This window comes from Lissotriton helveticus, chromosome 9 (assembly GCF_964261635.1).
Source record: "Lissotriton helveticus chromosome 9, aLisHel1.1, whole genome shotgun sequence".
Lineage (NCBI taxonomy): Eukaryota > Metazoa > Chordata > Amphibia > Caudata > Salamandridae > Lissotriton > Lissotriton helveticus.
In genome coordinates, this window is record NC_136070.1 from 833,878,372 (window position 1) to 833,906,319 (window position 27,948).

General features: G+C 43.6%; 1 protein-coding gene across 1 annotated transcript in view; it reads left to right on the top strand.

Annotated features, from left to right (window-relative positions):
- The window catches only part of NPAS1 (neuronal PAS domain protein 1), a 504,067-nt gene that overhangs the window by 181,923 nt on the left and 294,196 nt on the right, over nt 1-27,948 (top strand). Inside the window, exon 2 of the mRNA XM_078662207.1 lies at nt 2,512-2,756. Within this exon, the coding sequence (XP_078518333.1) occupies nt 2,512-2,756 (245 nt within the window). The remainder of the gene's footprint in view (nt 1-2,511; nt 2,757-27,948) is intronic.

Here is a 27,948-nt window from a genome sequence, read left to right on the forward strand (position 1 = left end):
TAGGGGGGGGCACAAGCCATATGAAGGCTCTGCTATGTCAGGAAGTGCACTGTAAAGGTGCCTTTCACACTACTAGGTGAATAGTAAATTAAAGGAAGCCCTCAAGGTGTTAAAAAACTCAGTCAAAAGGAAAGACAGCGGTAAAACAAAATGTGAATAATTGCCGCCCCTACTGGTTACAGAACAAGCAACAGTCTAAACAACAAGAGGCACTATAGTAAAATGATAAAACTAGTTGGTAGACGACATGAAGCCCTTAGCTAGTCTTGAATTGGAAAAAGTAAGAAACCACCACGGAAAAGAAAAGGATGCGATGGACTCCCTGCGAACCCGGATATTAATTATGGAACACCGGCAGGGGGCCAACATGACTCTTTGGCCACACTGATCAAAAAACACCAGAAGGATGGACAGGCAACCCTATCAGTTCCTGGGACACAGAGGGCAGGTAAAGTTCTACTTTGTGCTCAGTACGGTTATAGGCAACCCATGTACAGTCAAATGCGCCCGGCACTTCCTGCTGCTTGGTTAATGCAAGAACACGGGGCCCAACTCGACAAGCTCAACAAATGGCCAAGAAGTGTCAAAGAGTTGATTGTCACAGGTGGAACAGGGGTGAAAGATCGTACTCTTGTTCACCAATTGTCTGGCTGCAAAATCAAGGGGAGGCGAAGGGCACAGGGTGGGCCCTCTCTTGGTGTGGGCATCGCCTGGGCATGTCCCACGCAGCGGGGTGATGACAACGCGCATTATATCAACAAATGGAATCCAGGTGGCAATGATGTAGAAGGCTCCTCCTTGAAGCCCCTAAGCAGTCTGGAGCAGGTAGTCCTTTGGAGCTTGTCTGCTGGAGCGTCCCGCTCAGTGGGGTGATGACTATTCGCTTCATAGCTTTGAATGCAGTCCAGGTGGCAACGATGCAGAGGGCTCCTCCTTCAGGATCCTAAGAAGTCTGGGGCAGGTAGCCAACTGGAGCTCGTCTGCTTTACTCACTTCTACTTAAGTCAAAGTTCTATAAGGAGGTTTTTAGCTATTTAGTAAAAGTTACATCCTGGGGCAATGAAAAGCTGAGTGTATGCTTCCTATGTCTCAACAAGAGTTCATATTTAGAGAGCTCTCCTTCCCATTTAAACACTCTAAAAATAATCCAATCAGAAGGCCACTTTGGGGTAGAAGGAACCCCTTGTACACATGACCCAAAACTGCATTCAGTGGGAGATAGCTGCTATTCTATAGTATATTATTTTTGGATTAGAGAGGGCATTTATCTCGAGGAGGCCGGAATTGGCATTGCTTAATATGGAAGAGATCACTCATACGGGATAAATAATTTATTTGGATCCTGTAAAACTTAACGTAGGTAATATACAACCCTATTAGTTCATCCTTCTCTTGCCAAAATCCAATGTAAAATGTTTATTTATGCTTTAGAAGAGCTATGAGTAGTTGCTTTTATATGACCATTTAATGCATGAAAGCCTGAAATCTCTGTATGAAATCCCATTTCTAATTTTCTTCTTGCAGTCTAGTTTTCACAGGTTGTGCCACATGTAATAGCAAATGACGTAATGGCTTAAATATAAATTATTACAATTGAGTTGTAATGTCATAACCAAGGTGAAAGGCAGTTCTGGGAGCATCAATGCAGTTACAGTTTAAACAAGAACAATAAGAACTGTCTTTCCTTTCTCCTGATCTGCTTTCTAAAATGTGCAGTGACAAGCAGAAAGGAGATATTTAGGGCAGTGGTTTTATGTTGTGCATGCTGGAAGTCATTAAATGAAAAAAGAAGCATCCTGCATGTTTATACACATTCTAATCTACAACATTTTACTGATTTAACTGACTTCCATTAAACATATGATAATATCTTTTTGCAACAAATTACCAAGCGGTTTGTGGGAAGGGTGATGGTGTGACCATATATTACAAGGAATATATTACTATCTGCTGTGTTTTAAAAGGATAGTGCAACCCACCTTGGAGGTCTATGACTTTATAAAGGTACTTGGCTGTTGGCCTTGTTCTTCCATATGGTCATCAAAATCCATGGTGACAATCATGCTCCTTAAAATGTATGGAAAAGGTTTTGTTATTCTATGTCTAGCAAATTTGTGCTCATGACAGCTCCCGGTCGTCATGAGTCACGGTAGTCGTGTGCTCATGACGGCCGGGAGCTGCTCGAACGTTGCCGCTACGCCCACGCGGAATTAATTCCCCCCCTGTGCGGGCAAATTAATTAGTGGGTGGAGTTCGGACGGCTCCCGGCTTTCATGAGCTCACGTCTACTGTGACTCATAACGGTCGGGAGCCGTCATGAGCACCGCGGCGCCACGGACAACCTGCCGCCCTGCGGCGAAATTCGCGCTGCGGCAAAAGGGTTAAATTCCACTTATAACACACTCTAGCATTACAGCTTTTATCAACACCTTCTGTATTCATTATACCACTCCTGATAATGAATGAACACCAGTTCTAACATAATTTTCCTTGTGGCTGTTTTTCCTCCAGCTTGCAGGCTCTCCGTAAGGAAAAATCCAGAAATGCTGCACGGTCGCGACGTGGGAAAGAGAACTTTGAGTTTTACGAGTTGGCAAAGATGCTGCCACTACCGGGGGCCATCACCAGCCAACTGGACAAGGCGTCCATTGTGCGTCTGACTATCAGCTACCTCAAGATGAGGGATTTTGCCAATCATGGTGACCCTCCGTGGAGCTTGCGGGCTGAGAGCTCTGCCACGGCTGGCGCCTTGAAAGGTAAGGCCCTGAGAAAGTTTACATGTGTGATGTTAGTCCCTTTTTTGATGAAATAGTCGGCAGACATTTTTATTGTGGATTTTGTAGTCGAATTTGGGAAATGCCCCTGAGTGGTGCTGCCCCAAAGTGTAAATTGAGTACTGAACCAATGACTTTCGCCAATTCTTGCTGAGTGGTTGTTTCTTTTGGAGTAGCTCGCAGCCATGTTCTCAGTCTACTTTTAAGAGGTCATTGTGGTGAAGACTGAAGTGGATCTCTGGTTGGATATGCAGTCAGTGGCGATGAGTTATGTGGCTGTGGTTTATCACTTATATGTGGCATCTCACTGTTTTTATCCAGTTGACTGTCAAATCTACTACGATCATCTTCTATTTTATGTATTTCATTTAACAATAGCCTTGAAAGATAAGTGGCAGGGAGCAGTCTCCACACCAGAGGATGTCCAATTGTTTTTTATGAAATAACTGATAGTCATACTTTCATCTGTATAGTAGCATGCCAGAGGCTGGGCTTGCTGAGTACTTTAACCCCTTCCATGCTGCGAACGTTCAACGGACGTCGCGTGCACTACCTCAGCAGTGCTGCGCACGTCTGTTGAACGTTCCGACCCGGCCCGCTTAATAGAACGTTCCGCACCAGCGCGGAACGTTCGAAGCAGCGGAGGGGTTAAGAGCTGACTGTTAACAACAACAAAAGCAGAGTACACAAAAAATGGTATACATCATGTTGATTCAGAGTCCATTCGCTCCCTTGATACCAAATAGTCCTTTCTTGAGATTAAGCCCCTCCCACTGCAGCAGACCTAGATATTCCACTAAGTGCTGGGACAGCTTTCTTACAGTGCATGGTTCTGTAGCGCTTTAGCACTCCTTGTCTGCTTCTTTGGAAAAAATGTGCCTGGGAACTCTCTCACCCATGCAATTAACACACTGTAGTGTAGTTCCTATCTTCCCAATAGGCTCTGCGCATTGGAATAGTACCTACAGCAGTAAAGGCCTAGGCCAGACGTTAACTAGGTCTACTACTGTCGATACTAGACTTAATTTTTGGGTTTGCCAGCTAAGCTCAGAGTTCGCTAGAAACTTTCTCGAATGTTCAAGGAGGAATTAACTTCCCTGATTAGACAAGAAGGGATTTAGTTTCTGACAACCATAGAACATGACAACTTTGCTCTCCCCTAATCAAGAGTCAATCTCGAGAGTCGTGTGAGCACAAGGCAATTATTTTACTCAGTCAGTACGTGCATTCTTAGTCTCATCAGAATGTAGAGAAAAGCAAGAGACGGGCGTGTTCAATAAAAAGGTGTTATTTATTGATCAGTCTCTTTTCTCATACATGAGAAATGGATCGATATTATTGCAATACTTATAGTTAAGTAAAGTGCATACATTAAAAGCAATAGTATAAAATAATACTGTAAAAACATTGATATGGTTTCTGAGCCATATGATGTTTAAAATGATTAAAATATATTTACATACACATATACATTTGACTAAACGTACTCAACTGGTGTTTCTAAATACGCCTACCCCGTGTACCTGACCTAAGTCTAATGCGTGGGCGGGAATAGAAAGTTACAGTTTAAGTTAAGTTTGTTTTTGCCAAGTGAATAACTAAAGAATTCTCTGTGAGGGGTGATTCAGTTCTGTACCTGGAATTTAGGATGAATGAGGAATGGTATCTCTTTCTCTGCTCTCGATATTCCAGGCTGCCTGCGAGGGCTGCCCGAAAGCGCCGGTGCTGGGTCTCTCGGCTTGAGATAGCAGCGCGTCTCTCAGCGCGTCAGGAAGGCGGGGCTGCGCCAGCGGGGTCTGCTTCTGCTCTCGGCTTCGGCAAGTATGGCTGCTCCGTCTTGTCACCACGCGTGTGTTTGCATAGGGCAAGGTCGGCAATATTTATACCTTAAAGGTGCCGAGATTGACGTAAGGATGGACATAGGTACGTCAATAAAGATGTCATACGACTTGCTCGTTAGCACATTCTTTTGCAAAAGTTCTCTGTCAAATCAAAACAATGGCCGCACGGATTATCCAGGTTGTCATAGGTTTGATTTGTTATGAGAACGTCGTATGCCTTATCAGGGGCTGGAGGAATGTCGCTTGTCTAATTAGATCTCAAGCGTTATGACCTAATCAGATAACACGTTCCTGTGCCGTAGTGTGACTGCGTCAGATAACGGTATCTGCATCATGGGGGTTTTCTTGCCTCATGGGCTGACTGTTAGTTAACTTGATAGTTAGTTTAACCAGAATAGGGTCAGGAATAGGGGGACTGATTCAGAACCTATAGAAATACACGACACCCACTCCACGCTAACTATGGTCATATCTACTAATGTATGCATAGTATAACATAGTACAACATACTATAGAGTATAGTGTATACCTTACCTCCCCAAAATACATAAATGCATTTTGAAATTTTCAAATATACTGAAAAATTGCAGTCATATATATTGTATGCACTTAAGCTATGAATTAAATGCAAAAGTAAACACGCATTTTTATGCATTATTGCTTATCGGTATATGAGAAATACACAGGAAATGGCTCTTAATATGGCTATACAGAAAGGAAGTTCGAGACCATTTCATCACATAATAAAATATTTTTGAACATCCCAGCGAGCAGCTAAAGTCTATAAAGTATCTAAAAATAGAAATTTTAGTTCTCTAGGAATAGTTTCTTACTTTAAGCAGAAGATCAGTGTCCCGGGAAAAAATATGTAGAAAAATATTTTAAGGGGCATGCTGAAAAAATTGCTGTCCGTGAACTGGATTGTAATTGTTCATGTGACTTTATTTTTAAAGTTGAAGGCCGAATTCAGGGAACGCCGTGTGCGAGTTTACTCAAAAGTCTCTATTTCTGTTCTGGAGAGAACATCATATCATTCAGGCTTTTGAAAAAACTGTCAACAGCTTCATGGGAAAGTTCCACTAAGTCGGAAATAGGGATAACCATGCATTCGTGCGCATGATTGTCTCCATTGACATTCTGATTCGCATTGCTGACAGAAGGTCGTACCTGTTCGATGCTGCTTTCATCTTGAACTTCACTACTCTTCAATCGCAGTGGTGAAGATTCCAGGAAGGCCGTCATCAGGATTGGCAGCCTTTGAGGGCAGCACAAAGCGTGAACCTTGGTAGGAACCAACAGTGTATCTGCATCCACTGGCGCATCCGATTGTAGCGTCAGACAGGTGTCTAACACGCATTCTTCTCCGCATAGCAGACACCTTAGTACAGGTAAAACACACCTTTGCCACATTGGTCGAAATGATAGAAACCAAGTCATGTTCAGGTCTCTAAGCCGGGAGAGTCCCAGGATTTTTGATATCCGGTCCCGGTATCCAATGGCTAGGATCGTATCTTCCATTGTCGCGAGAGTTTGATCTGTGACATGGGTTGCCATAACGAAAAATAAGGACTAGGAATAGGATTCCTGCAATTAGTCCCAGGATCAGGGGAAGTCCGCCAAAAATCGAATGGACGAAATCTGGAAAAATACCCAGTATGGCTTTGAATGGTGTTAATGCCATCGAAAATACTGTCTTAAATACCTTTGAGACCCCAGTGGTATCAGAAATATTTAAGATTTCGCTCAGGATTTCCGCGAAATGTACGGGGGAATTAGTTGATAATAATGTATGTATCTCTGCAGTCGTCCTTGCGACTTGTAGATCATATGTTTCTTTTGATGACGTGAGCCTTGTAGGCGTCTGTAGAAGCACTGTTTTCATTCTGCTTAAAGTATCTATTCGAATAGAAGTAATTTTCAAATTGGGCCATGCCCTTGCCTCCCTGTCTGGGAAGGAGCTGGGGAATAAAGAACGTCCACAGCACTTGACCTTCGCCGTTGTAGTTACTAGATAAGGAGTCCCGGGCATAAGACTGCAACATCTGCGGTCTACAATAAGAATGTAACTCCCATTATAGAGTCTTTGAAAGAATGGTTCTATTTCAGTTGCAGGTGCGCCTTGCTGGTGACATGAAAGGTTGTATGAATTCCCTTCACAGGCTCCATGCAAACTAATTCCGTTACACAGAAGCGTGCCGCTTAGTGACATAGCACAATTGTTGCCACTAAGAAACACTTTCTGTCCTTTATTACTGACACATGCATGTGAATAGGGCAGGTTCCAAGTTGTTTTAAGGTACCCTCTTCCCAATTTCTCGTACATGCCAGCCTGTATATATTTTTGGCAGTATTGAAACCTGAAGGTTGAGATTGGAATATTTATGATTCCGTGGATTATCCATTCACTGACAGGTCGTTCTGACATTGTCATTGGTAATCTTTCTAGTTTTTCAATGCTCAAGATTGTATAATCAGCACCCTTTTGCGCCATACCGATTTGTCTATCAGTAAGGTTAAAGATTTGGAATAGTGACGTTGTGTTGATTAAACGCCAAGGCACGTAGCCTGAACGCAGATTTTGTAACGTCCAGCCAAGCTGTACAATGGAACGCAATTGTGACTGACCATGTTGTAATAACAGTAAGTCTTGCGATAATATATCGATGGCTGACGACACAATGCTGTCCAAAGAAAAAATTCTGGAGGACAGAGTCATTAACCCATTGTCCACTACAGAAAGTGATTTTTCCAAATTAATACGGTCAATTTCCCGTATTCTTTCTGCTGTCTCAATTTGAGTAACCTTCCAGGCCTCATTGTATGCTGCATATACAGAGGCTGCTATGAAACGCTTTTGACGCTGTTTGCGTGGTCCCAGTATGAAATCACGCAAGTCAGCACCATCAGTAAGTAAAGTTAGGTGTTGCTTAATTTCAGGCAGTGTGGAAGTCTGTAGCCATTGAAGGCATAATTTGCCCACACTGTAGGTTGTTATTATCCCTGGGTGATGTCTTTGGGGATATCTAGGGTCTGGCCTGGTCATTTTGAAACCCTGTGTTTTATTCAGGAATCTATCTTGACAGTTATTTGTATCTGTGGGCCAGATCAACCATTGTTTCCAATCAGGATGTGTTCTGTTTTGGTTAAGTATATGGTTTACGTCTATCTCTTCATCTGTATCAGAGCTATTGCTAAACATTGTTGGCTTTGGAATAGACGGTTTAATTAAATCTTTGATTTTGGCTAAGCCAAGACAGGTGGTTTGTTGAACAGTGTCATTTAAAAATATCATTTGTTCTGGGATCATGCAGGCTCTAAACAAAGCTTCTAAACCCTGTACTTGCCATTCTTTTGTACCCCAAACACTTTTCAAATCAACATTTTTGTCCCAATAATCAAATCCAAAAGTATTCATTTTTTCAAAGAACGAATCTGAATATATCAATTTTGTGTTGGTTATCATGGTTTTCATCCCTGTCTTGTTTGACAATTTAAAATAAAATGTTTCAGCATTACTTGTGTTAAAACCTGAAAAATATGAATATTTGTCATACACGGTTCTAAAGGTCCCTTTTGGAGGTGTAGCACAATGTTCCCATTGATTATAATTTAAAATATTTCTAGGTTGTGCCGATTTATGCAAAAAATGGTTACCATAATGGTTATAGCAATACATACTATCATAATTTGTAGAACCTTGCAAATAATCATGTTTTGTAAATTTAGCAGACATTACTAAATCAGACATCATATTGTTAATGCTTTCGAAGTCCCAATCATCAGCAAATGAGTTTGGTTTTGCAAAATCACTCAAAAAGATCTTGATTTGGTGTGGATATTTCAGGATTTCGACCGGACCATAAATTTCATAGTCAGTGTTGTCCCAGGCTACCCCACCAGGTATCGGATTGGCTGTGAAGTTGGCTGAAGAAACTTCTGGAGAAAGTTCTCTTTTCTTGACGTGTGAAGATGTGTGTGGTTTGAGGATCAAGTTGATGTTCTGACTTGCTGTGTCCATTTTAGCATATTTTCCCTCAATGAAGCGTCCCAAAGTAAATACCATGATGAGCCAAAGTATGAGGATAAATGCACCAAAACCCACCCAAAATTCAATCCATGGAGAAATCAGATATGTTTCTTTCAGTTGTTTCAAAAGTTCCTTCGCTTTGTCTTTAAAGGATTTTGATGATGGCTGTGTCTTTGATTCACTGAAGCCGTCAGAGGAATCATCGAAGTTGATGAAGTAACCAGATGCAGTTCTGTCAATTGTTCCAATTGGTTCAGGATTTTTGTTTTTTGCATTTTCACTTGGTACTTCAGTATAGATTGGTGTGTCTCTGCTAAATGTCTTTATTTGGGTTTTCAGAGGTCTGAGTTCTATTGCATTGTTGCATAGTCTTTCTTGTTCTTCTGCAGGCGTTTTGAATGTGATGAGCCTCTTTGTTAGGACCTCTGTACTGGTAGCAAACCTTGGTGTTCTGCTACTTATTGGGAGTCCACTTGGCCTACTGTTTGTTATCGGCCACATGTTGTGGTTTTACCAGGTCGATGGATACAACTCGGTTCTCCTTTTTTCCAGCAAGTGGCGGTAGTACAACTGATCTTGTCCCGTTGACAGACAAGACAGGAACTGCTTTTCTGTAAGAAGGCCCAAATTCCTTCTTTACCGCGATCTTCTCCCTGACTAGATCCCCGACTTTTGGAATCCAGACAGGTCTTGCTGGGACAGGTGGTGATTCTTCAGTGGTCGTTGGCTGTTGTTTCAACTGTATGTTGCTCAGGTCTTTTCTTGTTTTGTTTAAGTCCTGCAAAATAGCCAAACGGTCTTTGACATCAAAGGTTTTTTCTATTACCACTGAAGTCTGACTATCAAGGTCAGAGATCAACATCCTAGTTCCGAATAATAATTCGTACGGACTGAATCCCTTCAGAGAATTTCTTGGCAAGTTATTTAGACTACGTTGGACACTTATTAGATGTTTGACCCACCCTGCTCCCGAACCTAATATCCTTTCCATTATAGATTGTTTTCTGCCTTGGTTTTTTCTTTACACCATCCAGTACCCTCAGGAAGGAAGTGAGAAGATTCCCGCTGGGCTGTGCTCATTTGGCCATGTTTCCCCCCCAGGCTGGATTGCCTGAGTGAAAACAATGGTCGAACGTAGCATGCTCTTAGTGTATATGCCATTTAGACTCGCAAATCTTGTATAATAGTCCGGACGTCAGCCGAGTGCTGGTGATCTACATTATAAGTGGAAACTAGCCTGTATATGTTAATCGCAAGCCATTCTTTTTGCTGGTAATATTATCTGCCTTGATACGACGAGGTATTAAACTGCTTCTCTCCCCACTGCGATCTCTGTTGCAGTTTGGGCAGTTTTTTACAAACATGGTGTAGTGCAGGCTCATGCCTGGCCACCAGTACCGTGATTGTAATTCTTCCAGAGAATCTTTTAATTTAAGGTGTCTGTGACCCTCGCCCATGTGTGCGTCTGCGATTAACAAGTTTCTCCTGTCCATGTTTGGAATCACTCTATCCCCCACTCCAGGGATTCGAGCAAAAGGGACGGAGTTTGCATCGATTATGTATGTATAATTGAGTGGATAGTTGATCGGTAACGCTGAGCAGTCGCCTTTTGATGACGTTTTCACCGCCAGCATTGTTTCACCGTCAATGTATTTTAATGTACGCTTTTTTCGATCTACGGGAGCCGGTTTAGTGGCTGCCGCTTCGGCTGTTTCAGCCAATGAATTCCCCACAACGTGAACGCCATCACGCTGATGACTCAGTGAGTGTGTCACGTGAGTCTTTGGTAGTTCTTTTTTCAAAAGAGCTACTTGTTCCCAGAGCAGTTTCTGCTTTATTGGTGCATCTGTGTCATCTTTGTAACCGTTCTGAATCCATGTCTGCAAATCCTTGTTATATGCTTTGACGCAGTAATATGAATCTGACACTATAAGTGTCGGGAATTCGCGATCCGCATTATCTAGCGCCATTTTCAAAGCTATTATTTCAGTTTGTTTTTCTGAATTAGTTTCTACTGAGTGTGATTTTGTTAATAGAGGTCTTAGTTTACCTCCGCGCCACACTTCTTTTGTAATCTCACATGTGGGGTTGTATGCTTGTTCTCCCCAAACAGAGGGTTGAGCATGTCCGTCTGTATAGATTACACAGGCGTAATGTCGTAGAGGCAGAATGTCGATTGGCAGAGGATACGTCTTTTCATATTTTAGATTTTTTAATTCTTCTAGTTCTGGATCAAAGTAGTAGTATACTTTGTCCATTGTGATTGAATTCACCCATTGTATCCATTCCGGATTCAATGTTGTTGTTGGTAAATTACACGGTGCTGTTAGTGCCTCAAAGGCTGATTCTGCTGTTCTGACTGTGATATGTCTACCGTCAGCTATGTCTTTTTCTCTAGCTATTGCGGTTTGAACTGCGCGAATGATTTTTTCTGTATTACTGAATTTCTGTTCAGCTTCTGTGTACAAGTGTGATTTGAATGCAATTGGTACCTTTTCTCCTTCATTAGAAGTCAGGTATGTGAATCCGCATCTCCCTGGGATGACTCGAATCACAAGATTGCGTGTGTTATCACGTGTTTCTAATTTTGTTTTAATTAGCATGTCTGTTTGTAAGGATCTCAAAATTTCTGTGTGTGTTTGAGTCCAACTGGATCTTTTAAAGTCTGGTTTAATTAGATCATAAAGGGGTTTGACCCTTTCTGCGTAATTTGCAATGTATGTTCTTCCGAAATTTAGGAAGCCTAGAATTGACTGTAGGTTTTTTAGTGTTTTAGGAGCTTGGATTACGGCACATTTCTCTAGGAAATTGTCTGCCAGGCTTTTACCTTCACTTGATAACTCATATCCTAAGAATAGGACTGTTAGATGGGCAATTCTGGACTTTTTGAAGTTGAATTTGTAACCCTCTGCAGCGAACCCAAGTATTATGGTGTTCACCCTTTTCAAGTGAGTCTCCAAGTCATCATCTGTTAAGTAAATGTCATCGACATAAGATAATGCTTCATCATCATATAGTTGTAGTAATTCTGTTACTCTCGCTGAGAATACCCCCGGGCTGTTCTTGTACCCCTGGGCTAACCGACAGAATTGTTTTTGAGTGCCATTTACCGAGAATGCAGTTAAATATCTGCTCTCTGGTGCTATGTTTTGACAAAAGAATCCATTGGAGATGTCCAAGGTTGTTTTGTATTTTTTGCGCACTATGTTATTCATTAGTGCAGCACTGTGTGAGTTTTGCACTGCAAAGGTTTTGCAACATGTGTTAAGGTGTCGGTAATCCAAAACTAGACGGTACGAATTGTCTGGTTTGGAGACCGGAAACAAAGGATTGTTCATTTGTGAGGTGCAAGTTTCAATCACCCCCTGGTATTCTAGCTGATCTAGTATTTCATTTACCTGTTTTTTAGCTTCTTGCTTAATTGGGTACTGCCTTTGTGCAGTAGGTTGTGATTTTAACTGGATTTTGTGAGGAGGAGAATCCTCATCCCATCCTACATGATTTTTATATAAAGCAGGTGCTAAGGCCATTGCCCACTTTCTAGCAAGTGTGTATTTTTTATGAATCGGTATTTGATTCGAGAAGGCAGGCATAATTACTTCTTCGCCATGAGGGCACTCCCTGACAAACTCTGGTGGCCAGTCTTTTTCAGCTAGAAGGATGTCATAGCCTTTGGAGAGGTTATCCCAAAATAGTCCCCTTATTTTCCTAGTCTTATCTCCCTCTATACGTAATGTTATCTCGTATATTTTGTGGGGCTTGCTAACTCTGGTGTCTGCAGTTTCCACTTGAAGGTATTCATTCGTGTCCACTGTCTCCAGATGATTCATAAGGACTTTGCGAGCTATGCTCACCTCTGCTGCGCTGTCTAGCATTGTCTGAGCCCACTCTCCGTTTTTCAGTTGTGTCCTCAGTATTCTCGGCATTGTTAACTACCTTGATACTGGCTACCTTCTTTTTTGGAAATTGTAATTTCTTTTTTAGCTGAGCAGATTCCTTGTCTTTGGACTTGGCGTGCTCTTCTGATCGTCCTCTTCTTTCCGATTTCTGCGAGGAATTCTGAAAAGATTGAGAGGGACGTGTATCAATGTCTTGATATCTATCAGGTTTTTTAATATTATCCCTATTTCTAAGGTTATATCTATTCCCAGAGGGGTCACTCTGCGGTGACCTCTGTCTTTGGTTTGGAGATTTCTCTCTTCGCCTCGGAGACCTTCCTCTGGACTGGAATTTCTTTTCTTTAGGATTGGTTTGTTTGTTTCCATCCCAGTTCTTTTTTGGTGAATTATTATTATTAAAAAATATTTTTTCTGGACTTGTAGTCAGTTGCGGTTTTACTGGTATTCCACCTAGACTATCTCTGCCTAGTTCTTCATAGGATTTTTCTATGATTCTTGCAATTTCAGCTGGTTGGTCTGCTATATCTGTCTCTTTTAACCTCTGGCGGATCGCCACATTTGCTGCTTCACCTTTTATGTTGGCTAGTAATATAGCCGAGACCTGCTTGAAGTCTTTCAGTAATTTCATACCAAGAGTTAAAGCAGGTTCTGGACCGTATTCATCTTGAATTTGTTTTAGCACATCTGGTATTACCGAAATGGATGGAACACCGTGCGTTTTTGTGTAGATGGAAGCAAAGACTGTACCCCAAGTGTCACAGTCCTCAATGTGTGGTGCGATTCCCATTGGGAGACATATAGTCAGAATCCTGTGTTTTTCTAATGGGGTGGTGTCAGGAAACACCGCCTCTATTTGGGTAATTTTCTGTGCCAACCAGAATGGTATCTGTTCCCGTTTAGCTGGAACTTTACCTAGGCAGGATTGGATGTTCTGTGGTGTAATTTTATTTGTGTTCCCCTGGTGAGGGGTCAGCTGTGGAAGTTTAATCGCTGGCTGAATTGTTGAAGTCCGCATTACATACTGAACTAATTGTCTATGAATTTTTAGTAGTTGTTTTAGCTGTATTAACAGCTCTGCTGCAGGCATTCTTTCGATGTCTGGATGTGGTGTGTATCCGGCTAAGACCGGCCACGTTGCTCCTGGTCTTCCTAAAGGACCGAGCCTTGTAATGTGATTGTTATGTTTTAGGGCGCCATCAAATAAGAGCAAATGCTCTTGGAATTTGAGTGGTACTTCCACCTCCTCGAAAGGAGTGTACGTTTCAGGAGGTTCCTCTACTTTGTAATAGTGGAAGTACTTTGTTACAGCATTTGCTGCTGGAAAATGTATCCATGAATAGTATACCTCTGTCTGCCGATATTCGTGTGCCTCGATTACGAATATGACTGTGCCACCTCTAGGTGTCAGTCCATTTTCTATAAGTTTTAAGGTTATAGATCTCCTTTTGATGACCGGAATGAGTATTATATCCGCGTCTGCTGCTTGCATGGTAGCATCAGCGTCTGCGAGTTCAGTTGCTAATCTAACTGCCTCTCTTTCATCATCACTCTCTGCCATTTTACCGACAGGATGGTATTATGTTTGTTTGCAGATCAGGTTTCTTATGGAACAAAGATTAGATGCACAATATTTTGGAACTGTTTATCCTTCAACGTTGACTTGACCAAGAACCATACATAGGAGTTCCCTCCTGCGAGGTTTTGGAGGATATAACCTTTCACCCACTCCAGACGTCTTTGGAGTATTTGGGAAAAGGGGTCTGAGTGAGAAAGCACGACTGAGTTACTCTAAATGTCTTACGTTAGTTTTATCGCCCTTTCCAAACGCGTTGGGCGCCATGTAGTGTAGTTCCTATCTTCCCAATAGGCTCTGCGCATTGGAATAGTACCTACAGCAGTAAAGGCCTAGGCCAGACGTTAACTAGGTCTAATACTGTCGATACTAGACTTAATTTTTGGGTTTGCCAGCTAAGCTCAGAGTTCGCTAGAAACTTTCTCGAATGTTCAAGGAGGAATTAACTTCCCTGATTAGACAAGAAGGGATTTAGTTTCTGACAACCATAGAACATGACAACTTTGCTCTCCCCTAATCAAGAGTCAATCTCGAGAGTCGTGTGAGCACAAGGCAATTATTTTACTCAGTCAGTACGTGCATTCTTAGTCTCATCAGAATGTAGAGAAAAGGAAGAGACGGGCGTGTTCAATAAAAAGGTGTTATTTATTGATCAGTCTCTTTTCTCATACATGAGAAATGGATCGATATTATTGCAATACTTATAGTTAAGTAAAGTGCATACATTAAAAGCAATAGTATAAAATAATACTGTAAAAACATTGATATGGTTTCTGAGCCATATGATGTTTAAAATGATTAAAATATATTTACATACACATATACATTTGACTAAACGTACTCAACTGGTGTTTCTAAATACGCCTACCCCGTGTACCTGACCTAAGTCTAATGCGTGGGCGGGAATAGAAAGTTACAGTTTAAGTTAAGTTTGTTTTTGCCAAGTGAATAACTAAAGAATTCTCTGTGAGGGGTGATTCAGTTCTGTACCTGGAATTTAGGATGAATGAGGAATGGTATCTCTTTCTCTGCTCTCGATATTCCAGGCTGCCTGCGAGGGCTGCCCGAAAGCGCCGGTGCTGGGTCTCTCGGCTTGAGATAGCAGCGCGTCTCTCAGCGCGTCAGGAAGGCGGGGCTGCGCCAGCGGGGTCTGCTTCTGCTCTCGGCTTCGGCAAGTATGGCTGCTCCGTCTTGTCACCACGCGTGTGTTTGCATAGGGCAAGGTCGGCAATATTTATACCTTAAAGGTGCCGAGATTGACGTAAGGATGGACATAGGTACGTCAATAAAGATGTCATACGACTTGCTCGTTAGCACATTCTTTTGCAAACGTTCTCTGTGAAATCAAAACAATGGCCGCACGGATTATCCAGGTTGTCATAGGTTTGATTTGTTATGAGAACGTCGTATGCCTTATCAGGGGCTGGAGGAATGTCGCTTGTCTAATTAGATCTCAAGCGTTATGACCTAATCAGATAACACGTTCCTGTGCCGTAGTGTGACTGCGTCAGATAACGGTATCTGCATCATGGGGGTTTTCTTGCCTCATGGGCTGACTGTTAGTTAACTTGATAGTTAGTTTAACCAGAATAGGGTCAGGAATAGGGGGACTGATTCAGAACCTATAGAAATACACGACAACGCCTTTACGATTGATCAGAGCCACTAGAATTGTGCGGCAGACGAGGGCCAAATTTTGCGAAAAGGTTGAGTAAATTATGCAGCAAGGACAGGCAAATTATGTGGCACAATGCAGCATATTTCGTGACAGTAGTACTTCATTATTTTTACACTTGTTAACACTGTGTGGGCATTGGATGCCCCTCATTGCTACCAGTTTAATACTCAAATATAGCAATAAGCAAAATAAATTTGACCAGTCAACAGTTGCAAAGGGCTTTCCACTGCGCAGCAACACGTGTGGCTGCATTTTTAGTAACCTTTGAACGGTTGAGTTAAAAACACGTTTTTGGCTAAAATTGGCAGATAATGCGTCAGATTATGGATTATGAGGTCAATGCTGCAAATATACAATTATGCAAAAAACGCTGGGACCTCACAGTCACATCATTCCAGTGGTACTGCCATTGATAAATGCCCTGGGGTGGGTAGCAGTTTATCAGCACCATACATTTGAGCAGAATAAAAAGATATACTGCTTTATTTTGCTGATTAAATTTCTCTTAGAGAGTCATCTGTTATTTGGAGAACTGTGTCTAAAGCCCGAGAAAAAATGTGGCCCTATTTGATGAAATGGACTGAACTTTAGAGTTAGTGTTTTTACTATGAAGTGTTTTTCTCTGCTTTTGCTGACGTGCTGTCTGCAACCCCCGCAGGGCCCAGTATGATGTGGGTTATAGACAGTGCCACTGGAATTATGCGATTGTGTGGCCACACCGATTTTTGCATAGTTATAGATTTGCTGCATTTGCCAAATAATCCATCATCTGCTGCATAATGTGCGGAATCTAACAAAAAAAATTGTTTTCTAGCTCAAACGGTTCAAAAGTTACTAAAAATACAGCAGCACGTGTTGCCACGCAGTGGAAGGCCTTTTGAAAAGATTGGTCACTTTTCTGTTTCTTATTGCTATGTTTGAGTGTTACACTGGTGCTAATGAGGTGCCCCGATGCCCAGACAGTGTTAATAAGTGTAAAAAGTAGAAATAATTAAGTATACTATTAAAAAAATCAATCAATCAATCAGAGTACTTGTAAAGCGCACTACTTACCCGTGATGGTCTCAAGGCGCTGAGGGGAGGGGGTGCCACTACTGCTCGAAGCGCCAGGTCTTGATGTGTAGTATACTTGTAAAGCGCACAGCTGCCCCAGCAACGGGGCGTCCCGGCGCTGTATAACTCTGGGGAACCCGTCCTGGCTTTCCCTGTGGGATGGTCCCTTGCTGGGAGTCCCCAAGGTGGAGCCAGGCATCCCCGGAATTGGTGGGGCTGTTGTGGAGATTAGGCAAGCTAATGCCCAGAGTTGCCGAGTGGAACCCCTGATTAGAGTAGGCACCGAAGTGAGAATTATCGAGTCCGCTGACCAAGGTCCACGACCCTGCCGCGTCGGGAATTGAACCCTGGTCCCAGGCTGACTTCTGCTCTCAGGCCTGCCGCCTCTAACCAGTGAGCCACACTACTGATGTGCCGCATTCTGCTGTATAACTTGCCTTTTCTCGCCGCAAAATGTATTCTCAACCCTGCCGCATACTATGATGCTCTTTTGCCACATAATTCCAGTGGCCCTGGTTATAGACAGTACAATGGTCTTTCTTTAAGGGGTGAGAGAGTAGTGGTGTACCAAGTGTGAAATGGGACCTCAGAGCAAGCACAGAATGGACCCCTTATCTTCTGTTCTCGTGCTAAAATGCAATCAAAAGTGGGGTGCAGTTGCTGCCAGATGCCACATAACCTGCTTGAACTATTGATAGGTCCGCTCCTCAATTAATGATGCCTGACTTTTATTGGTAAATACATATTTTTAGAGCGCCAAAAAAGCTTGCGAAGAAGTGAGAAGTATTTGAACCTAAAAAAAAGAGATAAACGAACATAGCAGAGGGGAGAACAGGCGAAATTCTGTGTTATGAACTTGTGACCTGTTGGGCAAACTGGCTTTAATAACAGGCATTGTTGCTCGTCAGGGGCGGTTCCGCAGACTGCTTGCTTCACAACCTGAACAGCACGGCTGGCAAAAAGCACATCACACAGGCTGCTTGCTGCTTTGCCTGCCTTTTGTAGAAAGATGTCTGCTACAGTTCATGCCTCAAACTATGGAGGAGATGAGTGGCAGTTTTATGAGTAGGACATCTTACAGAAATATCTAAACAATCCAATTTAGTTTAGTTACCGTCCTCGGCTAATTAGGAGAGACATCTTGAGAATGACTGGATTAGTCACAGACAAGGCTGCATGGAGATGCTCAGCTTTTCATTCTTCCTGCTCAGTGGCGTATCAAAGGGGGGCTTAATCTCCCGCGAAATATGTGGCAGATTGACAGCTGTTTGTAAAGGATATCTAACACTCCCTGTAGGCGCTTTCATGCAATGTTGGCGCATTACAAGGCCAACATAACATAACATGACATGTACAATGACTGACATATACTGTAACTCTAGATCCACTTTCAGCACTGCTCCAGTAACTCCCTTCTCATGCTCACATCCTTCCCTGTTGGTACAACCAACCAACCAGCATTTCCTCCCCCTAGGCTCTGAGTAGAGCGGGCTCCAGCGGCAAGACCCGCCTCCCTTCCGCCAGGTATACCAACGGCATCTGACACCCCGGAGACTCTGAGCATCCATGGCCAAGAAATCTCAACAGTCCTTGAGAGGCCTGAGACGCCAAACACCTTCACCTGACTTCTCCGATGCAGAGGGGGATGTCGGAAGTGGATGGCAGGATCCGATACCCAGGAAAGAGGATCCCTTCCAGGTGACTTACCAGAGGCAGCTTCTGGAGGGGAATGATGGAGGAGTTCTCACCCCCCTCCTATATCGCTGTGGTTAGCCAATGTTCTTCATCTGCTCCCCTCCTTGTGGGGGCGTGGATACTAGCTGGGGGGGGGGTGCTGCTGCATCGCTCGTTCTGAGGGCAACATTCCCTGTACCAGGGGCGAAATATCCTTGATAGGAAGAGATCCACTTCTAATGGCTGTTCAAGTTACTGAAATGTTATATGTTGGGGCGAAAGATGCTTCTGGGGTGGAAAAATGTGGAGGAGAAGAGTTAGGGGGAAGGGGATAGGTTTATGGTTTTCTTTTGGTTGATGGCCGGGGAGGTGGTTATACACATCGGCCAGGAAACCTATCAACTACTAATCTGCACCTACACACTTCAGTATGGAGAAGGGCATCAAAACCCTACCGTAGGGACTCTAAATTTAGCCTTGCCACTCTTTCTCAGTGGCTAGTGTCTTAGTGACCTGGAATGGCAATGGCCTGTTGGACATTATCTAAAGTATTGCGGCCCCATGCTAAGCCAAATGGTCCCGCCCAGTGGGCCTCAAAGAGACCCACCTGTTGGGTACTCATTGTTTAAGACCGGGCCTACAATGTGGGGTATGCCAGGGGCTCCAGGTGGTGGTGGGGAGACTTCAGTGTGACACCTCGGCCAGAACTGGACTCCCCTGGCCCTCTGACTGACCATCGGCAAAGCGGCCATGATAGCTGGGGTCCTGGATTGGTGCCCTGGGGCTGTATTTTGCGTGGAGAACATGGCATGCCACCAGTAGGGAATACACCCACAAGCTAGCCTTCACCAAAATCCTATAGTGGATTGATATCATTCTTCTTCCAGCCACTGACATGTCCCACACAACAGCAGCACACATTCAACCTGATGGGATTTCCAACCATTCCCTAGTGACCATCAATTTTCAGTCAAGGCACCCGATGTGACTGCTTTATGCCTAACAGATGAGCAGTTCTGGGAGTACATTCGGATCGAACTCGAAATGTACTTTGAGATCAACTCGGAATTGGTAGCCTCCCTAGGGATGTTTTGGACGGCGGGTAAGACTCTGATTCCAGGATTCATAAATCCTGTCTTCGTAAGCCTGAGAGACTTAAAAGTGAGGAGCTGGTCTGCCTGGAAACCTGAATACTGAAGCTAGAGAAATTCTGTTCTGTGGGTGAGCCCGAGAGGTTGACAGGCAACTCGAAAGTGACAAAGCCTCTCTGTGCGAACTAGTGCTGGATAAGTCTAGACAATGTTGTCAGGCATCCACCAACAGGGTGTACTAATCCAACAATAAAAATGTTAGATGCGGGGAAAGATGTAGTCAGTAATAATAGTCATGTCAGAGGTGGGGTTGGACAGTATTCCACCAGCGGGGAGGATATAGCAGAGGTATTCGCTATCTACTATCAGGCACTTTATGCTCACCACCTTCGGCTCGAGTGGTAGCGCACCAACTCCCTCCATCAGGAAAAACACCTGTCAAGACTCACAGTGCTCCAGAGAGCTAGCTTGCAGACTGACACTATGGTAGATAAGATAGAGGTCACTATACAATATCTGAACACTGGTAGAACCCAGGGATCCCATGATTTACCAATGGAATACTATAGGTGCTATCAGTGTCATCAATCCCTGTTTACTCCCCATCTGATGACTCTTTTACGCTGAAGCTGAATAGTGGATTTCTTATCTTCAGAACTAGATGTGGCCACTATAGTGGTGCCCCCTAAGAAGGGGAAGGCCTCTGACGCCTGTACGTCATATTGTCCAATTTCACTAATAAATGTGGATCTGAAGGTTTTTGCCAAAATCCTAGTCAATAGGCTACAGCATGTACAGTCTGGTCTCATTCATGCTGAACAGTGTGACTTTATTTCCAACCGCAGTACCCACCACTGCATCAGACGTGTCAATGTGGCTTTCGATCGCCGCCACAAAATATCTGATCCCTGTGCTCTGTTGTTGGTTGGTTTCTTGAAAGCATTCCACCAAGTGGACTGGTCTTATCTGGACCAGGGCCTGCATTACATGGATTTTAGCCGAAGATATCACAAACTGGTTTGAGTCCTTTACTAGGAGCCGTCCGCTCAGGTCCTCATTAATGGAGCTCCATCTACCCCCTTTCCGATACTGAGAGGCACATGACAGGGATGCCCGCTCTCTCCTCTTCTCTTCAATTCACCTTAGTGAAAGCACTTTGGCCTAAATTATCCAGCGTGATGCACAGATATGGGGAGTGGAGGTGGGAGGAGGGCACTGAGGACAAGATAGCTCTGTATGCCAATGACATGTTCCTCTTTCTGTCACATCAGCAGCTGTCAGGTCCTTGTGTCCTTCATATTTGGGGGGACTTTGAAGAGGCCTCTGGCCTTGGCATGAATTGCAAAAGTCTCTCTTGGTCCCACTGAAAGGGGACATGGAAGTAGTAAGCTGCCTGAACACTATCCTAACCCAGAGTTTTAAATATTTGGGGGGGTACATATCAGCCCTGCTGGAGCTTACACTCATGCTTAATCTAACTCTCCTGTTTACAGACACAAGAAGATTGCTTCAGCCCTGGTCCAGTCTCCTGCTTAACACGCTGGGCACTAGGGCCCTCTTTAAGATGGTGTTGTTTCCCTAACAGCTCTATGCACTGCAAAACCACCCAATCCCAATTCCCAACTCTTGGTTCAAATAACTCAATGTATTACTCTGGATCTTCCTCTGGTGGACCCCGCGTACTGCCCTGGACAAATGCCGTCGCACATCGTTCAATGGGGGGGATGGGGTTAGCAGACATCAAATTCTATTACTGGGTGCCCAAGCTCCTGGGTCTCATTGAATGGATGTGTGGCGGCTGGAATGACCAACCTATTGTGCTGAATTGGGCTTATTGGGCCTCAACAGAGTCCTAGGAAATCTCTATGGGAAAATTCCTGCACACATGTTAGCGCACACAAAAGCATTGTAATTCTGCTGGCATGTGGCTCTTCGGTTCACAAATTAGGACCACAAGTTTAGCAGCAGACACACCCCTGTGGAGCGATGCTAGCTGCATCACACTTCCCAGCTGGAGAGTTTCGGTCAATGGGATAGGATAAGTATCTCATCCTTGTGCGACATTTGGAGTGGAGCCCACATGAGGTCCTTTAATGAACTGCAGACAACTTTCCAGCTTCAACTTAGGCAGTTTCTTAAGTAACTACAGGTCAAGCATGTGCTTACCTCCCTCTGTTTGGGCCTCACAGACCTTCCTGAATATAGTCCGCTGGAGGTGTGTTTGCTGATGGGAAGCATTGGCCGTGGTGACACGTCTAATATATACTGCTCCTTCATAGACAACACCCCAGATGTGTTTGGGCCCCTGAAGCAGAAATGGGAGGTCTGGGTGGGGGAACTCGACGATGCAGACTGGAGGGATGTGTGCATGGCCCCCAGAGATCGCTATATGCTCTAGACTGCGACATACTCAATTGAACTACTAGCACATAACATACCTCACCCCCACTGCCTCTGGGATGCTGGAAGACTCCCTTCACCCCCATGCTTCTGGCGTGTCCACCCTTAGGCAGACTTCTTTCACATGGGCTGGCAGTGCCCTAACATTGTACCATATTAGGGGCGGATTGCAGGTACGCTAATTCAGTTGCTGGGGAAACCTATAAAACTTGCACCCAAAGTGGGTCTTTTGAAGATTCTTAATAATGGGGGGGAGGAGCGGATAGGGGCGAACGGGCATTGGTTGCTGTCGCTTTTGTCCTAGCTAAGCATGACATTGCACGCAACTGGAGCTCCCCAATTCCACCTACAATTTCGTATGGGCATGGACTGGTGTTCCAAATTAGAGGATACCAATTGCAGGATATGGGGTTTCTCTCAGAAACATACATTCCCAGATGTGGGGCAAATAGTGGGACTACTATGGACTGCAAACCACTACCAGAATCTAAAAGGCCCAGACAGATGACTTTGATGCTGTTGCAGTACCATTAGAGAGAGAAGACGACGGAGGGCAGAGGGTAAGGGGGTGTGCACCTTTGTGTTTGTGGAAAATGCAAATAAAAATGTGTTTATATAAAATTAAAATCCTCCTGCTTTGCTGCATGCATCAACCATATTATACCCATTTTAAAAATTGCCAACTGCTCCTGCACTGCCTCTGATCCGCTCAGTAATCGAAGCACTCTATCTGATGCCTCTCTCTTCAGTTGTTCTCACTTCTCTATCTAAACTGTTCAGTCTCTCTCTCCTCATGCACTGGTGCCTACATCATTCTTAGTTTGTCCTGGTGGTTGCAGGTGGTGGGCACTGATACTCATTTGTAATTACCAGGACATATTGTGGAGAAGCGTGGCTCAGTGGTTAGAGGCGGCAGACCCGGAAGCTGAGATCGGCCGTGGACCAGGGTTCGATTCCCCGCCTCGGCGGGTCTCAGGCTCAAAAACAATTCCACGGACTCGACAATTTTCGCTCCGGTGCCTACTCGACTCACGGGGTCACACTCTGCGACTCTGGGCAATAGCTTGCTTAATCTCCACTACGGCCCCTCGTGGCGGGATGCCTGGCTTTCACCTTGTAGATACCCTGCCGGGGTATCTCACAGGCGAATACCAGGACGTGTTCCCTAAGCAAGCGCTTAGATACCGTGTCGGTGATTTGCGCTATATAAATACATGTACATATTTTTCCTAATCAGACTTTGCCCCAGAGCAAGGAAGAGAAAGTAAGAATAGGAAGAAGGAATGTGGAAGAGGAAAATAGGAAAACAGTGCCAAAAGGAAAAAGCAGGGATGATAAAGACTATGCAAAGTGCCAGATAAAGACAGAAAGTAAAGGGTGGTAGAAGAAATGGGCATTAGCTCATATCAAGACTAGGCAGTCTAGATAACCCGATATTTAGCAGCATATGCTGTCAGCTCCCATGAAAACTCTGGCAGGCGGCACTCATGTTCTCACAGATTAGCCACTCACCCCATCTATGGTGCTTCAAGCCCCACCTGACTGCCACTTCTAAAAATACAACGGCTAACCCTTCAAACATGGTCCTTACTCACAACTGTGCTTGCTTCAAAAACTCTTCTAATGTTAGTTTTCAACCAGTTTAGTCATAGTGTCATGGAAGTACATTATATCTGGGGCCATTGATGCATATTGCAGATACTGGTAGTTGATGGTCAACTCAGTCTGTGGCAATTGATAAATATACAGATTACAACCATTGATGTCTTGGGTCCTTTATTCATCAGCTTTCAGGAAAGTTGACTTTTACAATCCCTCTGGCCAGTATAGGGCATACTGTCTTTGCCATTACCCAATGTAATGTTAGACGCAATTGATGTATGTGTTCGGCGAGACCATTATTGATTTTACGTCCTCAGCAGGGACGTTTGCAGTTTGGCAGCTCATATATGGGCGAGCAAGCACACTCATATTCCCTGTCTTCTTTAAGTCCATCAGTGAAGAAGACACATACTCAGAGAAGAGAGAGACAGGTGCAGTTGAATATGTGTAACATGAGTATCCTATTCTACATGCTTAGCTAACTCTCTATCTTGCAAGAGCAAGTCTTGGCTGATGCCAGATTATGGGTGAGGGCTGGGTAAGCAATAACGTATTGCATTTTTAAATCCCCCTACACAAGGAGTATGGAACACGTATTGCCTTTTTGGAGGAGCATCAACATTTGTATCACGGGGCGATCCACCTGAGGATCAAGGCACACGTGTCATAACTTCTGCAGACCAATAAAAATAAACTCACTTTGAAGTAGATAAATGTTGGTCAGAGGAGACACCTTTTTAAATTCTGACCTTTTTTTTGGTAAATATGTCAATCCATATACCTAATCAGCTGGACATTTGTTTTTGGGTCAGAGTGTGTGGGTTGCAAACCATTGTTGATAGGAACATACCTTAGAGAGCCCTACGCAAAGACTCCCCTCTCTTTCACTGCATTTCAAAGCCACCAAATCTCTCCAGTCAGGAAGCTGGACCCTTCATTCCAACAGACAGTTAATAAAGAAAATAGCATTCGCTGACAACTTCGCTAATCACTATTTCAATAATAATGTGGCAGCGAGGGCTGTAATTAAGCAGATTACCAGCTTTGCAAAACCTCAGGATTCCCAAGATTTCTGATTACAGTCATTACCGGCGAAGTATTTATTGAGGACAGGATATGTGTTCCAGGGAACAGAGGCGGACAGCTGTCTGTTTTGGAGGGGATTCTGGAGAGGCCATAGTGTGCGAGAAGATAACTACTTTGTGCGGTGAAGGAGATACACCCTAGGGTGCCAGAGAAAGAAATAACCTGCGCATTCAGGAAATAAACCTCTGTTTCCTCCAAGAAGGGGCTAAACTTAAGTTTGTTCCAAGGAGATACCACCAGTGTTGGGGGATGATACACCTTAGTGTGTGCTGATGAGGAAATGCACCTCACCCTGTGCTTAGAAGCAGATAACCCTCAATTCGTTTCAAGAAGGAGCTGAACACCATAGCAGATGGCCTGCTAAGTGTGAGCAAGGGATGGCTAAGTTCATGGAACAAGAGCATGGAATAACTTCAGAATCAGGAGGGTTAAACTTTAGAGTATTGCTAAAAGGAGACTAACCTTAGTGTCCTTAGGGAAGAGCAGCCAAACCTCTACATGAACAGAAAAAAAGAAAAGCATCATTTTGTGTAGATAACATAAGCCTTAGCATGGTTCGAGGAAAAGATAACTGGTCATCTTATACCCAGGAGGGCATAATCTTCACGGTGTGCTAAGAAGTAGTAAAAATCCATAGTGTACCAATATGGAGATAAATCTCATTGTGTGCAAAGTAGTTAAAACTCAACATGAGCAGAGGAAGTGACAAACATAAATGTATCATGAGAATGAAACATAGTTTATTACCACAATATTCACCCCACATATTCGGTGGCAGGGGAAAGAGAGAGAAGAGAGGCCCAGCTACATCAGCACTCTCCCAAATGACTATTACCACACACAACAAACCTAGCGTTATGGAGGCTCAATATTTGAGCCTCTATGTTCCTGATTTCTGGACTAAACCTTATTCCTATTACAACACAAATGCCCCTAGTGTCAACCAATTGAGGAGCATTAGAAAATTCTTGAAAAATGTATGGGTTGACCTCACAGACCTCCCTGGGTGTCATGCTTCATGATCATTTATCCTGTGCTTGCCAAAAATCCTCTTTTAGCGGGCAGTTGTGTTGAGGGTACTTGAAGGGATAAGGAGTAATGGATCCCCAAAAAAGAACAAGTATAAAAATACCAATCACCTATCCACGTAATGTGGCAGCGTTGTTCGGTCACTGGACTACAGCTCCCATGATTCCAGCACGTAATACGCAGGCAATGCACATGTGCCACACTACAGTTCCACAACTTCAGGGTGTGCCAATGTGGAGAAAAACTGAAATGAGTGCCGACAAACTAAACCTCAGTGTGCGCTGAGGAGATAAACTATTGCATGGACAAATGAGAGGATAAAGCTAATATATGAAGAGTATTGGCTAAATCATAACTGTAACTAGGACGAGATAAACCTCAGCATACAAGGAGAAGCTATATCTCAAAATAGACTGAGGAGAAGATGGTAAACCTCAATGTGTGCCAATAAGGACTTAAACCTCATTTTCTGTTGACCTAATACACCAGAGCGTGTTGACGATAAACCACAGTGTGTGCTGAGGAGATTAACCTCAAATAGTACCAAATAATATACACAAATGTATCCATAATGAGAAACAGATAAAGGTTAACCTGCACTTAAGATCAGATATGCCTCTTAGTGAGCTAAAGAGTAAAAAAAAAAGATCTTCATCGCGCATATGAGATTGAGACGAAACTCATCAGAGGCCAATGATGTGAACAAAGCCAGTGTTCTGTGAAGAAGAGACTGACATCAGTGTGTGACTAGTAGAGGAGGATCTGAATGTGTTTACAGTTGAGCATATGAACGTGTGTTTTTGTGTGTGTGTGCCCATGTGTGTGTGTGTGTGCATGCTTGTATGTGTGCTCAGTAGACCACAAGCACACAAGAAAATTAAAATTTGAGAACCAAAGAGAACATAGCCTTGGGGTACGCCCAATATGAGGTAAGCTTCAGTGTGTGCCAAGGAAGCAAAATTCCTCATTGTGGCCAACAAAGATACACCTCAGAGTGTACTGAGGGTTAGATAAAACTCACTGCTTAGGAAGTGAAAAGTTCATTGACTGAACTGTTCATAAACTTCTTCATGAGCTGAGGTGAGATCAACTTTATTGAATGATGAGGAGAAAATTATCCTCAGTATGTGGCAAAGAAGAAACGCACCTCATTGTGTGCCCCAGTGGAGACACACCCTAGCATGTGCTGAGGATCAGATAAAACTCAGTGAGTGTACAAAGATAAACCTCTGCCTGAGCCGAGGAAAAGATAAACCATACTGAATGATGAGGAGAAGACAGCCTAAACCACAACCCATAATAAAATGAATGCCACAGTGTATTTTGAAGAGGAGATAACCCTCATTGCCCCAAGAGGAGGAATTAGCATCAATGTGTGATGAGGAGGAGAGAATCGCCAGTGTGTCCCTCAGGAGCAAAAAACATCCCAGTGTACGCTGACAAAGATATTACCTCAAAGTGCAGAGGGAAAATGAGTCCAACGCAGAATTCATAGACCATTTCTTCATTTTTATTTGTGTTTTATTTAGCGCTCCTATCTTTCACTGGCCACACTACAAAGCATACTTACTCGTATGCACACGCTCTTATTGTTAAAGTGCCTGGAGCAGGGTCAGCTAATTCTTTTTGACCACAAGTAAAGCCTTTGCGAAGGCAATAGTAGATGGTTGTGTTCTCTATCGCTGGCCGTCCTGGAGGTTTGAAAACATTGCACCAGGATCTCGATAGACTGATGCTTGATAGCAGTCAGTGATGCACTGTAAACCCTACGAAAAGCGTAGACCCTGATCGTGAGAGGGCTGGCGATGGGTAAGTTATTTATCAGTCTGATAACTACAGATACCAGGGGCATCACTAATTACCAGGCAGGCACATCACATATCTACTATTATGAGTCTACCCCATCCAAATAAAGAATAACATGCAGATTTTAGTGTTTCCTGCACCAAACTCCCGATGTCCTGGAGTTTTTCAAGCATTTTCTTATCTGGTTGATATCGACAGCCTTGACCTGCTGAGATTTGACTCCAGAGATCAGACTTTATTGTACACTGTGACTATTTTACCTGGCATGATAAAGTTCTGAAAACTATGGGACCTATTGACAAAGGTAAATACATGTGTATATTTAATCACATGTATACTACACAGATGTGAATCTCTACACTTTTTAGACCTTTGGCCGACCTAGCGGACCACTCAGGTCTCACCCTAATGACCT